Source organism: Myotis nattereri (assembly GCF_964212035.1).
Source record: "Myotis nattereri genome assembly, chromosome: 2".
Lineage (NCBI taxonomy): Eukaryota > Metazoa > Chordata > Mammalia > Chiroptera > Vespertilionidae > Myotis > Myotis nattereri.
Genome location: NC_138076.1, coordinates 214,582,381 through 214,598,217, shown reverse-complemented (window position 1 = coordinate 214,598,217; position 15,837 = coordinate 214,582,381). Strand labels below are relative to the sequence as shown.

General features: G+C 64.2%; 1 protein-coding gene across 1 annotated transcript in view; it reads left to right on the top strand.

The window, feature by feature from the left end:
• Positions 1-2,470: 2,470 nt before the first annotated feature.
• CELSR1 (cadherin EGF LAG seven-pass G-type receptor 1) overlaps positions 2,471-15,837 on the top strand; it is a gene marked incomplete at both ends in the record, with an annotated part of 96,039 nt that continues 82,672 nt past the window's right edge. Inside the window, one exon of the mRNA XM_081083761.1 lies at positions 2,471-6,053. Coding sequence (XP_080939887.1) covers positions 2,471-6,053 — 3,583 coding nt within the window. The remainder of the gene's footprint in view (positions 6,054-15,837) is intronic.

The window sequence follows — 15,837 nt, the reverse complement described above, 5'->3', positions numbered from 1 at the left end:
CACAGTTCCATTCCCGGTTGGGGCACAGGCCCGGGTTGTGGGCTCCATCCCCAGTGTGGGGCGTGCAGGAGGCAGCTGATCCACGATTCTCTCTCATCGTGGATGTTTCTCACTCTCCTTCTCCCTTCCTTTCTGAAAGCAATAAAAATTTATTTAAAAACAAACAAAAAAAACCTTGGATTTCTTTAAAAAAAAAAAGAGTGGACAGCCCCGTTCCCACACTCTCACCTTTCCGACTGCCCTCACACCCCTGCTGGCCTGTCCTTCCCTCCGGGCGGGGCGCTTCTCCCAGAGCCTGGCGGCTGGGCCTGCTCTGACTGACGGCTAATGGAGCCACCCTTGCCTGTGGGGCTGAGCTGGACATCCTGCAGGGACAGCTGCCCTGTCCCCTCGGGGCCCTGGGGCCAGGAAGTGCCGGGCATGTTCTGTGGTTATCTCCCAGCCCAGGTGTCTTATTCCGGAAAGTGAAAGCTGCCCACACCCAACTCCCTCCTGCATGTGAGTTTTCAGACAGCAGCAGTGCTTGCAACAGGAGCTTTTGTTTATTTAAACCCAACCCACCGATGTAAAGTCCTAGCGCAAAACAGGCCAGCTGGCCGGGACCCCCAGGTGGGCCTGCTGCCCTTCACCCACAGAGAGCTTCCCACGGGGGCTGGGGGTCCTCTGGGCGGCCCCCCTGCGCCTCCCCAGGAAGAGGCAGGGCAGGCGGAGGTCCTGAGGGTCGCACTGAGGGCGGGACTCTCCCTCCGCCCCTTCCTCCAGCCGCTCCTCTCCTTGGGACTCAGTGGAAAGTCCCCGAGTACAAGCTTCCAGAGCAAACCCGTCTTTCGGTCAATAATGTCCTCCAAGTGTGGCTAATGGGACGCAAAGCGCATATTTGGCTTCAGCCCAAAGACTGTGTTTTTGGCGACTTGGAGCGATATTGGGTCAGGCTATTTATTCATCTATTCGTTTCCATGCCGGCTCCGCACCTGCCACCTCTCAGCAGGACATGCAGCGGCCCCATCGGCCCCGCCCTCTCCAGAAAGCCGCTCTCTGAGGAGTCAGCACCTGGCCCCCCCCCCCCTCACCGCTTCCCCCGGGGCGACCCTGTCCCTGCTGCCCCACTTCCCTGACCACTGCAAAGCCCGGGCCAGTCGGCTCTGGCACCCCCGCCAGGGGCGGCACAGGAGAGGGGAGCTCCCCACATTCCTCACCCCCGGGCAGTGCCTGCAGGAGGCAGTGGCGGGCCGGGGTGCTGCCACAAGGTTCTCAACACCCCCAGGCGGTCCGCACCCCAGACCACCTCCCCGGCCCCCGCGCCCTGCGGTCGGTCGTGATTCGTTGGGAAGTAGCCGGAGCCTCTGGGACCGGACGATGGGTTCGCGAACACTCGGCCCTTCGCACGCGCCGGACGTGAGCTCTCCGCTGTCCCCGCTGCAAATACCAAATGTCAACCGGGCGGTTTTGCTTTTCGCTTAAAAGTGCTTCCAACCAAGTGGCATCTGAATGCCGTTAGTGGCCGGTTGGGTTTCAAAGTCCCGAAGGAGCTCCGTGGGGGGGGGGGGGGCGCTTTAGCCTCCGGCCTTTTGCTGGGGAGGTGTGACCCCCCCCCCACCGCCCCCCAGCAGCCTCCTCCGTCAGTAACGCAGGCGGGCGCCCGGCACCTCGCACCGTCTCTCCCCTCCCGGGTCCAACCCGCGCGGCGGCGGGCACGGCAGTCTCCGCGGACCCGTTCTACAGGGTGGGATGCGGGGGCTTTGAGCCTCGCCGGCCCGGACAAGCAGAGCCACCGCCCCACCGGTAGCGGCCGCCCGGGGCCCAACCCCGCCTTTCCCGGCCCGGCCCCCTCGGCCCCGCCCCCCAGGGAGGCGGGTGGGGAGGCGGTAGGGGAGTGGGCCCGGCCCCACCCCCGCCTCCGCTGCGCCCCCGCGTCTCCATAGCGATCTCCCAGGCGCGCACCTCCGGGCCGGCTCCCCCCCGGGCCGAACAATACGCTGCTGGGCCAGGGGCGGGGCGGGGCCCGGCCGGGGCGGGGAGAGCACGGGCAGAGGGGGCGCGGGCGAGCGCACCGCCCAGGCAGCAGCCGGCCGCTGGGGTCCGAGCGGCGCGGTGCTCTCCAGGCCGCTCCAGGAGCGCAGCCCCCGCCCCGCGCCGGGCCCGCCTCGCTTCCCACGCCGCCGAGCCGGGCGCCCGCGGGAGCCACCTGGAGCCGCCGCCGCCGCAGGTTGATGCGCGGCGCCTCCCGGGACGCGAGGAGGAGCCATCTTGAAACCAACTTAGCAAACTTTCGCAAAGTGCTCTCGAAGTGGAAGCTGCGGGCGAGGCAGGGCGCGCGGCCGCCGGTGTCCCCGCCCGGGCCCCCGGAGAGGCGGGGCGCGGGCTGCCTCGAGGGCCGGGAGCCGGGCGCACGGGAGCCGCCCCCCGGGTGGATGCGGAGCCGCGCCGGGTGCATGGATTGTGCTCCGGCGCCCGGCTCGGGCTCGGGGCCATGGCGCCGCGGCCGCCGCCCGTGCTGCCCTCGCTGCTACTCCTGGCCGCGGCCGCCGCCCTACCGGTGCTGGGGCTCCGAGCGGCCGCCTGGGAGCTGCGCGTGCCCGGCGGAGCCCGCGCCTTCACCCTCGGTCCCGGCTGGACCTACGCGCTGGACGCCGTGCGCACCCACCGGGCGCTACGAGAGGCGCTGGACGTGAGCCGCGACGGGCGGCTGGGTGGGCGACGGCACGGGCCGGGCCCGGGGCCCCGCAGCTGCGCGCGCCTCGGGGGACGCCCGCTGCCGCTGCACGTTCGCCTGGCAGCCCGCGGCGCCCCGACCGTGCTGAGCCTCCGCCTGCGGGCGCGCGCGTACGGCTCCGGTTGCGGCGCCCGGCTCCGGCCACGACGGGCCATCGGCGCGGAGCTTCGCGCGAGGGCCGTGCTGACGGTGCCCGGGCCCGGCGCGGCGCTTTGCTTCCCGGCCCCCGGCGGCGGCGGGGCCGTTCTGCACTCGGCGCTGGCGGCCCTGACCACGTTCCCGGCCTGCCGCTGCCCGCTGCACCCCGGCCGCCTCTGCCCGCGCGGCCCGGTCTGCCTGCCGCCGGGCGGCTCAGCCCGCCTGCGCCTGCTGTGTGCCCTGAGGCGCGCGGCCGGCGCCATCCGGGTGGAGCTGGAGTTGGAGACGGCCGCGGGGACGCCCTCCCCGTCGCCGTCGCTGTCGCCGCCAAGACCGACCAGGGCAGGGACGGCGAGGCGGGCCCGGCGGGGTGCCGGCGGCGGTACGAGCCCTCAGTTCCCGCTGCCCAGCTACCAGGTGTCGGTGCCCGAGAACGAGCCGGCGGGCACCGCGGTCATTGAGCTGCGCGCGCACGATCCCGACGAGGGCGAGGCGGGCCGCCTGAGCTACCAGATGGAGGCGCTGTTCGACGAGCGCTCCAACGGCTTCTTCCTCATCGATTCGGACACGGGCGCGGTGAGCACGGCCCGCCCGCTGGACCGCGAGACCAAGGACACGCACGTGCTCAAGGTGAGCGCCGTGGACCACGGCCTGCCGCGGCGCTCGGCCGCCACCTACCTCACCGTCACGGTCAGCGACACCAACGACCACAGCCCGGCCTTCGAGCAGTCCGAGTACCGGGAGCGCGTGCGCGAGAACCTGGAAGTGGGCTACGAGGTGCTGACCATCCGCGCCACGGACGGCGACGCGCCCTCCAACGCCGACATGCGCTACCGCCTGCTGGAGGGCGCGCGCGGCGTCTTCGAGATCGACGCGCGCTCCGGGGTGGTGCGCACGCGGGCGGCGGTGGACCGGGAGGAGGAGGCGGAGTACCAGCTGCTGGTGGAGGCCAACGACCAGGGCCGCAGCCCGGGCCCGCTCAGCGCCACGGCCACGGTGCACATCACGGTGGAGGACGAGAATGACAACTACCCGCAGTTCAGCGAGACGCGCTACGTGGTCCGGGTGCCTGAGGACGTGGCAGTGAACACGCCGGTGCTGCGCGTGCAGGCCACCGACCGGGACCAGGGCCAGAACGCGGCCCTGCACTACAGCATCGTCAGCGGGAACCTGAAGGGGCAGTTTCACCTGCACTCGCTGAGCGGCAGCCTGGACGTGATCAACCCGCTGGACTTCGAGGCCATCCGCGAGTACACGCTGCGCGTCAAGGCGCAGGACGGGGGCCGGCCGCCGCTCATCAACTCCTCGGGGCTGGTCTCGGTGCAGGTGCTGGACGTGAACGACAACGCGCCCATCTTCGTGAGCAGCCCGTTCCAGGCGGCCGTGCTGGAGAACGTGCCGCTGGGCCACTCGGTGCTGCACATCCAGGCCGTGGACGCGGACGCGGGGGAGAACGCGCGCCTGCGCTACCGCCTGGTGGACACGGCCTCCGCCTCCGCGGGGGGCGCCGGCGCCCAGGGCCCCGCCTCGGCCGCGGACTTCCCTTTCCAGATCCACAACAGCTCGGGCTGGATCACCGTGCGCGCCGAGCTGGACCGGGAGGCGGTGGAGCGCTACAGCTTCGCGGTGGAGGCTGTGGACCACGGCTCACCGCCCATGAGCTCCTCGGCCAGCGTGTCCATCACGGTCCTGGACGTGAACGACAATGACCCCGTGTTCACGCAGCCGGCGTACGAGCTGCGCCTGAACGAGGACGCGGCCGTGGGGAGCAGCGTGCTGACCCTGCGCGCCCTCGACCGCGACGCCAACAGCGTGATCACCTACCAGCTCACGGGCGGCAACACCCGGAACCGCTTCGCGCTCAGCAGCCAGAGCGGCGGCGGCCTCATCACCCTGGCGCTGCCGCTGGACTACAAGCAGGAGCGGCAGTACGTCCTGGCAGTGACGGCGTCGGACGGCACGCGCTCGCACACCGCGCAGGTCTTCATCAACGTCACGGACGCCAACACGCACCGGCCGGTGTTCCAGAGCTCCCACTACACCGTGAGTGTCCGCGAGGACCGGCCCGTGGGCACCTCCATCGCCACCATCGGCGCCACGGACGAGGACACAGGCGAGAACGCGCGCATCACCTACGTGCTGGAGGACCCCGTGCCGCAGTTCCGCATCGACCCCGACAGCGGCACCGTCTACACGCTGACGGAGCTGGACTACGAGGACCAGGCGGCCTACACGCTGGCCATCACGGCCCGGGACAATGGCATCCCCCAGAAGTCCGACACCACCTCCCTGGAGATCCTCATCCTTGATGCCAACGACAACGCGCCCCGGTTCCTGCGGGACTTCTACCAGGGCTCTGTCTTCGAGGATGCGCCCCCATCCACCAGCGTCCTCCAGGTCTCAGCCACCGATCGGGACTCCGGCCCCAACGGCCGCCTGCTCTACACCTTCCAGGGTGGCGACGATGGCGACGGGGACTTCTACATCGAGCCGACGTCCGGCGTGATCCGCACGCAGCGCCGGCTGGACCGGGAGAACGTCGCCGTGTACACACTTCGGGTCCTGGCTGTGGACCGGGGGAGCCCGGCGCCCCTGAGCGCCTCCGTGGACATCCAGGTGACCGTCCTGGACATTAATGACAATCCCCCCGTGTTTGAGAGGGACGAACTGGAGCTGCTGGTGGAGGAGAACAGCCCGGTGGGGTCCGTGGTGGCCAGGATTCGCGCCCATGACCCCGACGAGGGCCCCAACGCCCAGATCATGTACCAGATCGTGGAGGGCAATGTGCCCGAGGTCTTCCAGCTGGACCTGCTGAGCGGGGACCTGCGGGCCCTGGCCGAGCTGGACTTCGAGGTGCGGCGGGAGTACGTGCTGGTGGTGCAGGCCACCTCGGCCCCTCTGGTCAGCCGGGCCACGGTGCGCGTCCGCCTCCTGGACCAGAACGACAACCCGCCGGTGCTGCCTGACTTCCAGATCCTCTTCAACAACTACGTCACCAACAAGTCCAACAGCTTCCCGGCCGGCGTGATCGGCCGCATCCCGGCCCACGACCCCGACCTCTCCGACAGCCTCAACTACACCTTCCTGCAGGGCAACGAGCTGCGGCTGCTGCTCCTGGACGCGGCCACGGGCGAGCTGCAGCTCAGCCGGGACCTGGACAACAACCGGCCGCTGGAGGCGCTGATGGAGGTGTCTGTGTCCGGTGAGTGGCCCTTGGGCGCCTGCGGGCTGCCCGGGACCCGCCAGGGGCCTGCCGGGCGTGCTGGGGCGCATTCGGGCAGGGCCCAGGCGACTGGGGGGGATGTGTGGACTCCGGTTGGATGGTTGGGTGCTGCAAGCGGGAAAGGGGTGGTGCTCCCCACTCCGCCAAGCGGGCGGGAGGGACACGGCACTGCTTCCCTCAGCATTTTTGCTGGGAACAGGCCTGGGCTTCTTCAAGTTCAAGACCGGGCTTCTTGGCGCCTCCCTCGGCTGGCCGCGGCCACCGAGCTGTGCTGCTCAGACCTGGTCTCCAGGGTTATCTGAGTCATCGGGTTCGCTGGTGAGGCTTTGCCATCAGCCACACACCTGTCTGGAAAGATGAAAGGTCACTGCCCATCTCAGGTGCCAATTAGTTCCCGGGCGGGACCGTGGGGAATTGCCGGATGGGCCCCTGAGTCACCCTGTAATACGGCTGGAGCCGGGGCCCTTGCGTCTCCTCTCCGTCTCCTGCGGATAATGACAGTGGGCTGTGTGCTCCCTGTGGGAGCGCTTTGCAAAGCGGAGCCATGTTTGATCTTGGCTTCTGCACTAGAGGCGGGCTTCACATTTGGGTGTTACTCAGAGGCCTGCCCGGTCGCTGGGGGAGCCAGTGTGGGAGCCTGCTGGCCCGCTCTGGGCTGGAAGGGCCTGGAAGGGACTGTTTTGGCTCAGCCAGCCACATGCTTGGCAGCAAAGAGCGGGCCCCCATGTGCCAGGCGGGCGGGGCCTGTGGGGCTGGGGAGAGGGAGACCCAGAGTGGGTGTGGGATTGGAGAGACTCCGGAGAAAGAAGGATTTGAAGGATTTGGGGTGTGTGTGTGTGGGGGGGGCGTTGTCTGGGAACAATAAAGGGACCCCCCGCAGCTCCTCAGGGGCCCACCTGTGGGTGCGATCAGCTGGTGTGGGCTGTGCACCTTAATTATCACCAAGAAAGGCTCGGATGGGGGATGGGCGGGTTGAGTCAATGTTTCAGATTAGTCATTTAAACAACAAATTATTAGGATATGCTATCACCGTGGGAGCCCAGGGAGAATGAAAAGGTTTACTTTCTGACTGCGTTTGATTCCACAGTTGGCTGCAATTCTGTCTGTGCTCAGGGTGGGCAGCCCACAGGCTCTGGTTGCTTGCTTGTAAGGCCCGGGACTTACGCACGGTTTGAAGCGATGCAATACTTCAACGCAGGTTTGGGCCGTGTCGTCTGTCAGCGGGTGATACTTTAGGTTGTGTGAGGCCGTGAATATGTGCAGAGAATACGGAATAGCCCCTTAGTGAGAACTGTTGGCCAGGGTATGGGCTATTCTGAGCAGTGACACCATTTTTTAGAAAGTCTCTTTCCTAAATTCCATGTGCATTTTCTTATTTCTTTATCTGCTGGGTAAAGCAGAGCGGGAACTCAGCCTACATAAACACGGCTTGGCAGGGCCCCAGGGTGCCGACGGCACAGGGACGGGGCGCTCAGTGGAGCGGTGCGTGCTGGGATCGGCCATGTTTTGCGTCTGGGCCGTCAGGAATGTGGGCCCCCTGTGTCGGCCGGATAACAGGGTTTAGGGTGGATTTCGTTCAAAAGAGGTTAGTCGCTCAGGGCCGCCTGGCCTACCTGGTGGGCCCCCAGCCTGGACCACAGCCGGAGGTGGCGGGGAGATTGTCCCAGTGATCCCTGCTGGGCACCGCATCCCACGTGACACACCTTCGTTTAATCAGGCGCTGGGGCTCAGGTGTCGACTCCCCAGGGAATAAGGAGGACCTTTTACTGGGTATCAAGCAGTTTTCTATAATCTTTATTTACACTGTCACTCACCCTTCTGGTTGCTGGGGGGCGAGGGGTGTTTGGCTGCTGCCATTTTACAGATGAAGAAAACGAGGCTCAGGGCTACACATCCCCAGGGTCACACAGGGAGCAGGAGTCCCGGGGCACACCACGATCCAGAAAACACAACCCCCCCCCTCTCCCCCCCCCCCCCCCCCCCCCCGCTTTCCGGGGACAGAGCTTTTGAGAAATTAGTGGCTCGGTGAATGGTGTCCATGGCGGATCCTTGCTCTGGTGTACAATAGGCCCCTTCGGGTGCTAGGTAGCCCCGAGAACACTCGGCTCCGATGTCATGCTCCCAAGAAGCTAATCACTGTAAACTATAAAACTCTGTAATCCCAAACAGCAGAGCACCGCGTAGAAAGAAAAGAAAGCAAAGAGACCTGCCCTTCAATTAACAGAGGCCATTCTCAGGTTTTATTGGGGAGCCGTGGAGAGAGCTGTTGTTTCAAACGCACAGGCTGTTTTCAATGAAGTGTTACTGGCTTCCCCGGTTGCAGTCCTGCCCTGGAGCCTCGAATGCAGAATCACCGCCGCAGGGCTGCCCTCGAACAGCCCAGATGAGGTTTTGTGGGCTCCTTGCCAGGAAGGGCCTAAACCAGCGATGGCGAACCTTGTGAGCTCGGCGTGTCAGCATTTTGAAAAACCCTAACTTCACTCTGGTGCCGGGTCACATATAGAACTTTTTTGATATTTGCAACCATCGTAAAACAAAGACTTATATTTTTGATATTTATTTTATACATTTAAATGCCATTTAACAAAGAAAAGTCAACCAAAAAAATGAGTTCGTGTGTCAGAGGTTCGCCATCACTGGTCTAAACTTTCGGCCCTAAAGCTACCAGCCCTGCTGGGGGCGGGGCGGGGGGGGGGGCCTGGGTGGACTGTTGGGAGTCGGCCACTCCTTTCCGCCTGGGGCTGGGGGCTCCAGCGGCCATTCCCTCTGTGAGTAGATGGTGCTCATGGTTTTTTGTAGCCTCCTGAGGACAAATCCCGGCAGGTATTTGAAAAGCTTTTGAATTGTGAAGATAGTCGATTCCAGGTAGCTGCCGTGTGGGGGTGACATCCAGCCACACAGATGTTTGTCTCCCATGAGATGGTTTTTAATGAGATTGAAGATGTGGCGGTGGAGCCCTGGCCGGTGTGGCTCAGCGCCATCCTGTGCACCGAGAGGCCACTGGCTCGCTTCCGGGTCCAGGCCCAGGCCCAGGTTGCAGGGCACCTGCCCTGCCCCTCTCCCTACAGTCAGTTACAGCATTGAAACCTGTTTTTGAGGTGGGACTTCTTTACGATGGTTAGAGATGGGCCTGGGTCTTGAAAGCACCGGCTGGTAAAGGGGCGGGGGGGCTTTCGAGCGTTGGTGCCGCCGTCTCCTCCAGGCGGAGGGTGTGGTGGTAACGTTGCCATTTTAATCCAACTCGGGCCGGTGTGTGCCTGCGGGTGCAGAGCCTCAGTCGGGCCTTGGAGGACATGATACTCGGTGGTAAATGGCCCTGCTTTCGGGGGGCGGGAGGGGGACCCACGGGCATGGGGGAGGCAGCGCTTGCCTTGCGGAGTAAAGATGGTGGGTCGATGTGTCGTCCGGGCGTGGTGTCAGGAAAAGCTAGACCAGTGGTTCTCAACCTTCTGGCCCTTTAAATACAGTTCCTCATGTTGTGACCCAACCATAACATTATTTTCGTGGCTACTTCATCACTGTCATGTTGCTACTGTGATGAATCGTCATGGAAATATCTGAGATGCAGGATGGTCTTAGGCGACCCCTGTGAAAGGGTCGTGCGACCGCCAAAGGGGTCGCGACCCACAGGTTGAGAACCGCCGAGCTGGACGGTGCCGCGGGCGGGACTGGCCTTTCCGCGCTGACGCGGGCAGAGGGGACGTGGTGCGGTGGCGCCCAGGCTTGCTATCGCTTTCGGAGGGATTTGCTGGTTAAATACAGGATGCCGTGGGCACGTTTACACAGACGATGGCAAACAAGGAAGTGGGAGGCGGCCACTGTACCAGGCCCCCGGGTGCAGGCGCTTTGTTTGTTTCTGGGTCTCGGCTTGAACCAGCCCAGGCGTCCAGCCGGCGCTCCCGTGGCAGAGTCAGGGGCTTTGGGCCGCCGGTTAGCCGTGGAAGGGCTGCAGCAGCTCTGGAGAGAGCCGACGCTAACAGACTTTCAGAAACACGGGCTCAGAAGCAAAGGAGTGTTTGTTGAGCACCTACTGTGTGCCAGGCCTCCTTGTGTGCCAGGCCTCCTGTGTGCCAGGCCTCCTGTGTGCCAGGCCAACTGTATGCCAGGCCTACTGTGTGCCAGGCCTACTGTGTGCCAGGCCCCCTGTGTGCCAGGCCTCCTGTGTGAGGCCCCGGAGAACCCTGTGGCCTGGTCTCGGAAGGCGGGGGAGACCAACAGTGGATAAATGGGTCCCTGGCAGGGGGAAATGGGGAGGCTGGCTGGACGGCCTGGGAGGGGGTGAGGGGAGCTTGGGGCCAAGGTTGGGGCGGTGTCTGAGAGCTGAGAGGGAGGGCTCTGGGCAGGGAGCATGGAGGGGAGGGCCCAGCTTGAGGCTGAGGAGCAAGGGTGACAGAGTGGGTCGTGAGGTTAGATGGTCAGGCGTGCAGGTCGGGCTGGGAGAGACCGGCGGGGGTCATGGCAGAGGTGGTCAGGACGGCTGTGGGGCCGACACGAGGACGGTGAGGGCTGGGAGTGGTCAGCGACCTGTCTGCCGGGGTGAGGTGAGCGCGGGGCTCAGGCACAGCCGCAGGGGCTGTGGCCCAGTGTCCTGTCGGGCGGAATGGACCTGCAAGGAATGGGGGCTGGGGCAGGAGACACCCCAGGGCCTGGCTCTGGCGCCGGGGGAGGGGGTCCTGCAGGGTCGCCAGTGCCAGTCGGGAGCCTGAGGACAGAGATGTGGTTTGGTTAGAAGGGGAGGCCCTTGGTGGCCTTCGTGAGAGCCGAGTGCTGGGGGGGCCGGGAGCCCCCGGGGGGAGCAGAGGACAGGTCCCTGGGGATGAGTGAGGCTCAGAGCAGAGGCCGTGGGAGCCGGGAGGGACCTGGCTGAGTTGAGAGCGAAGGGGAGCTCACCTGTTCATCTGCCCACCCAGCCCGTCCTCCAGCCCACCTGCCCAGGCCGGTGTGCACCCAGCAGGCACTGGCACCTTTGGGGCCCCTGGGCGTGGGGGACAAGTCTTGGTTGGTGGTAACCCTGAGGCTGTGTGGCCAAGCTGAGTGTGGACAGGGCTGCGGGGCAGGGGCGGGGACGGTAGCTTCCGCTTCCCGTGGAGTCACGGCCTGTGATGGAGGAGCCGGAAGGCAGGGACCGTGGCAGGGCCAGGTGCCCCGTCTCAGCACGGCTGTCAGTGGCCTGAGGTCTCCGTCTGGCCCACCGACCAGTGAGGGAGACAGGTCAGGTCTCAGGCACCCGAGCCCTCTCGGGGGTGGTGCTGAAATGCATGTGGAAAAGTGGCTGGCAGTGTTGGTGACGCCAAACTCGGTGCAGGACCGGTGCCGCGGTGGGAAGCCCATCTGATCTGGGCTGCGCACACCTCTGCCCATGTCGATGCCCGAGAGCAGGAACCAGGGAGGTGGCTGGTGGGTGCCAGGCGCTGGCAGCACCCTGCGAGCCCGGGGCGTGTGGCACGGGGCCACGGGCCACGCCCTTGCCAGCCCCCCGAAGCTCTCGGTAGATTGCATCGCGCAGGGGATGGGCGGGAAACCTTCCTCGCTTGGCGTGGCTTCCTCCCGCTCACCGCCTGCGGGGAATAGCTTTCTGGTTTTTCTCCTTGTCGTGTAACCTGAACACACAGTTCACATGGAAGCCGCAGATCAGATTCCTGCCGGGGGGCGTGCAGAGGCCTCTGGCTCTCTGGGTGTTGGTTTGGGGAGGGGAACCGGGGGTCCTGAGGAGTTGGGGGGGGCGAGAAGGGCGGTCAGGGCCTCAGGCTGTAGAGGTCAGGGGGCCACCATGTGTTTATGGGGGCGACGAGTGCGCACACAGTAGGGGCTTGGCCGATACGTGTGGATTGTTTATGGGACGAGCCAAAGGGTCCTGGGGTTCTATTTGCCGAGGCCACAGTGGCTCTACTGCCTTCGCTTGGGGCCCAGAGGGAGGCTCCGGCAGAAGACAGGCCCCCCAGCCCCTGTGTGGTGCTGGGGGCGTGGCCTGGTGAAAGGAAGAGGCGTTTTCAGGAAAACTCCCGTGGCTTTGGCTTCAGGTGAGAACGGCTTTGGCTTCAGGTGAGAACGTGTGGACACGGGGGCAGTCACCCCTTCTGGGTGTGAACATTCCCAACTGAGACAGCCCCGCCTGACTCTGCGTTTTCATCCCCGCTGGGTGCCTGTTCTCACAACACCCTGGCCTCTTCCCTAAACACGTAGACACGCAGACAGACACACGTGCTCACATGCACACACACGCACACACGCATGCACACAGATGTACACTCACAGACACACATGCACACACAAATGTACATGTAACCACACATGCACAAGCACACACATGCTTGCAAACACAAATGTACACACCAACACATGCTCACGCGCATAGGTGCGCAGACGTGATTTAAGCAGCGACTTCGAGGGCCTCCCTGGGACATTCTGTTGGCTAAGGATCAGAGAACCGGAACCCAGCCGAGGGGTGTGGCTGTGACTTGGGGAACCTTTCTCTGGCCGTATGCGGCTCAGGTGCCGAGAAGTGGTTTCATTCCAAGCTGCTACAAAATATTCGCGAATCGTATGTCGGATAAGGGATTACTACCCAGAACGTATAGAGCAGGGTCCTCAAACTACGGCCCGCGGGCCACCTGTGGCCGCCGAAAACATTTATCCGGCCGCCGGGTGTTTTTGCCGCCGCTGTGTGCATAGGAATTTGTTCATAGTTTTTTTTTAAACTATAGTCCGGCCCTCCAACGGTCTGAGGGACAGTGAACTGGCCCCCTGTTTAAAAAGTTTGAGGACCCCTGGTCTAGAGAATGCCTGTGGCTCAGCCACAGAACAAGCCCCTCGAATAGAAGGTGGCGAAGGACCCGAGGGGACGTGCAGGTGGCCAGCAGGTGCGTGACAAGATGCTCCGTGTCGCTCATCGGGGGAAACGCAGGTCGGAACCACAGTGGGTACCACCTCCCGCCGGCGGGGTGTCTGTCCCCAAACAAACAGAACAAACAGGAAGCAGTGAATGGAATGTCGGGAGGGTGTGGGGAATGGAGGCCTCCTGCGCTGGTTGGTGCGCGTGGGAGATGGCGCGGCCCCGTGGAGGACAGGACGGTGGGTCTCAAAGGAATGAAACGGCGAGTGAGCGTAGGACCCAGGAATTCCACTCCTGGGTGTGCACGCCCGGAAGGGGTGAGAGCGGGGTCACCCACAGGTGCAGCACACCCGTGTTCGGCAGCGTGCCGTGCGCCAGCCAACGGCGGGAGGCGGCCCAGGGCGCGCCGACGGGGGAGCCGATGAGCACCGTTACGCACCGGCTGTCCGTCAGCCTCGGCAGGGAGGAAGCCCCGACACCTGCTGCCGAACACGGTGAACCCGGAGGACTTCACGCCGGTGACACACCGTCACAGAGGGCCGGGTGCTGTGACGATGGGGGGGGGCCCTGGAGCCGCCAGCTTCATCCAGACACAGGGCGGGAGCGGGTGCCGGGCTGGGGCGGGGAACGGGTTAGTGCTCCCTGGGGTCAGATCTCCGTCCCTTGTGTGAGATGAGAAGAGCTATGGGGTGGGGGTGGTGAGCTACGGGGGTGGGGGGTGGTGAGCTACGGGGGTGGGGGGTGGGGAGGGTGGCCCACAGTGTGGATGTCCTTGACGCCACTCAACTGCAAACTTAAAAGCGATAAAAAGGTGACGTTTTACACGCTTACCACAATAAAAAAGGCTAACAAAACCAAGCCTTTCTGGCTGCTGGGCTTGGGGGAGCACCTCTGCCGGGGAGTGAGGGGACGTTTCCCCCCGAGGCTGAGCGGCCAGCAGCTCCCTTTGGCCCCTTTGAATGCCCTGTGCCCACGGGGACCCTGCTCCTTTGTCCTCCTCTGTGCCCTGAGAGTCATGAGTGTGGCCCCGGGCAGGGCCCGTTGGTGTTGACACAGGCTCCTCACTCCCTGGACCACCGAGGAGGTCACAGTGGCTGTGGTTTAGAGGGAGGTGCTCCTGCCTCTGGGGGGTCAGGAGGGAGGGGTGCAGAATGCGTTGCCCACAGAAAGGGGGTGCGGGGCATGGGCCTGTGCTGAGACGGCCACCCCCCGCCGGTGCCTTTTTGCACCTGATGCCAGCTGACACGCTGTGGGCGTCGCCGGTCCCACTGGCCGGCTGTCTCTCGCGAGCATGGAAAATTCTCTGATGTGTCATGGAGCGTCCCCCCATCTTCAGAGAAGAGCGGGTGGAAAATAGTAAGGTGTGTGGTGCTGAGAGATTTCCCGTGCATCCGGCAGGCGGCCGTCGGAGGTCAGGGGTGTGTGTGTGACAGGAAGCCCAGGGCCGTGAGCTCTGCGTGTTGGGGCGGGCACCTCACTGTGGGACAGAGACGCCCGGGAAAGCAGGACAGGGGGCCGGGGGGACACAGAGGCTGGTTCTGCTGCCCGGCCAGCACCTCTTAATGCGAAATAGGGCACCCAGGCCGGTGTGGCTCCGTGGATAGAGCATCGGCCTGTGGACGGACCATCGGGTCCCAGGTTTGATTCCGGTCAAGGACGCGTGCCTCCGTGCCAGGCTCCTCCCTGGCCCCGGCCCTGGCCGGGGTGCGTGCAGGAGGCAGCCAATCGATATGTTTCTCTCTGTCTTTCCCTCTCTCCCACTCTCTCTGAAAGTCAATGGGAAATGCCCTCAGGTGAGGAGTAGCTAAGAAAAGAGAGGAGAAGGACGGACACTGGCTGGGGTCTGCTTCCAGGGCAAACCGGGCTGCGGGCCCGGAGGCGGAACGGGCTGGGGGGGGGGCGGCGCCGGTTCCGGGCCGGCAGGGAAGCCGCTGTGTTTGCATCAGAACTTGGCTTTTCCTCCCTGGCTCTGCCACCCACTGGCCCGGCCTCTTTTGAACCCAGAGCCAGTGTGCAGCCGCATGAGCCCTGGGCTGAGCTCCTGCCGGGGCCAGACTTGTATCTGCGGCTTCAGGGAAACGGAGGCAGCATCGCCCGAGGTGCTGTCCCCGGGGCTCCGGGCGGGCTGACCCTCAGGGAGGGGGCTTTAGAGTGGACAGCTGGCCGTCATGACTGTCAAGTTCCTGAACGTTTCTTTTTAATATCCTATATAATAAAGAGCTAATATGCTAATTAGACCGAACAGCAGAACGACCTTCCGGACGACCTTCTGGACGAAGCTGGGGTTGCGAGGGGCTTCAAGGAGCTGTGACAGCCGAGCCCTTGCACGAATTTCCTGCATCGGCCTCTAGTATATTTAATATATTTGTATTGATGTCAGAGAGGAAGGGGGAGGGAGAGAGGGATAGAAAACATCAATGATGAGAGAGAATCATTGATTGGCTGCCTCCTGCATGCCCCCCACTGGGGAGGAGCCTTTAACCCGGGCATGTGCCCTTGACAGAATCGAACCCGGGACCCTTCAGTCTGCAGGCCGACGCTCTATCCACTGAGCCACACCGGCCAGGGCCCGGAATATTTTTATCACTTCAAAGTTGTACACTTTTTTGTCATATTTTAAAATCGGTGGCATTCTCCAAGCTGAATATTCATGGCTGCTTTGGGTTCATTCTATGGATATCTAACGAGATCCAGACTTACCTGGCCGTGGGGTCAGGTTGGCTGCTGCTAGCAGAGGGTGGCCGCTGTCCGGTGGCACTGGGACAGGTGGTGGCATGCGCCTCTCCAGGCCTCGTCCTCCCCAGAGCCCCAGGCCGAGCGCAGGCCCTTCCTGGGAGCTCTGGTGCCCGGCAGCTCCTGGAGCTTGGTGCCGGGCTGGCCCCGTGGCCTGCGGTGCCCGGGGAGGGGCAGGGAGAGGCCCGTCTGGCAGGT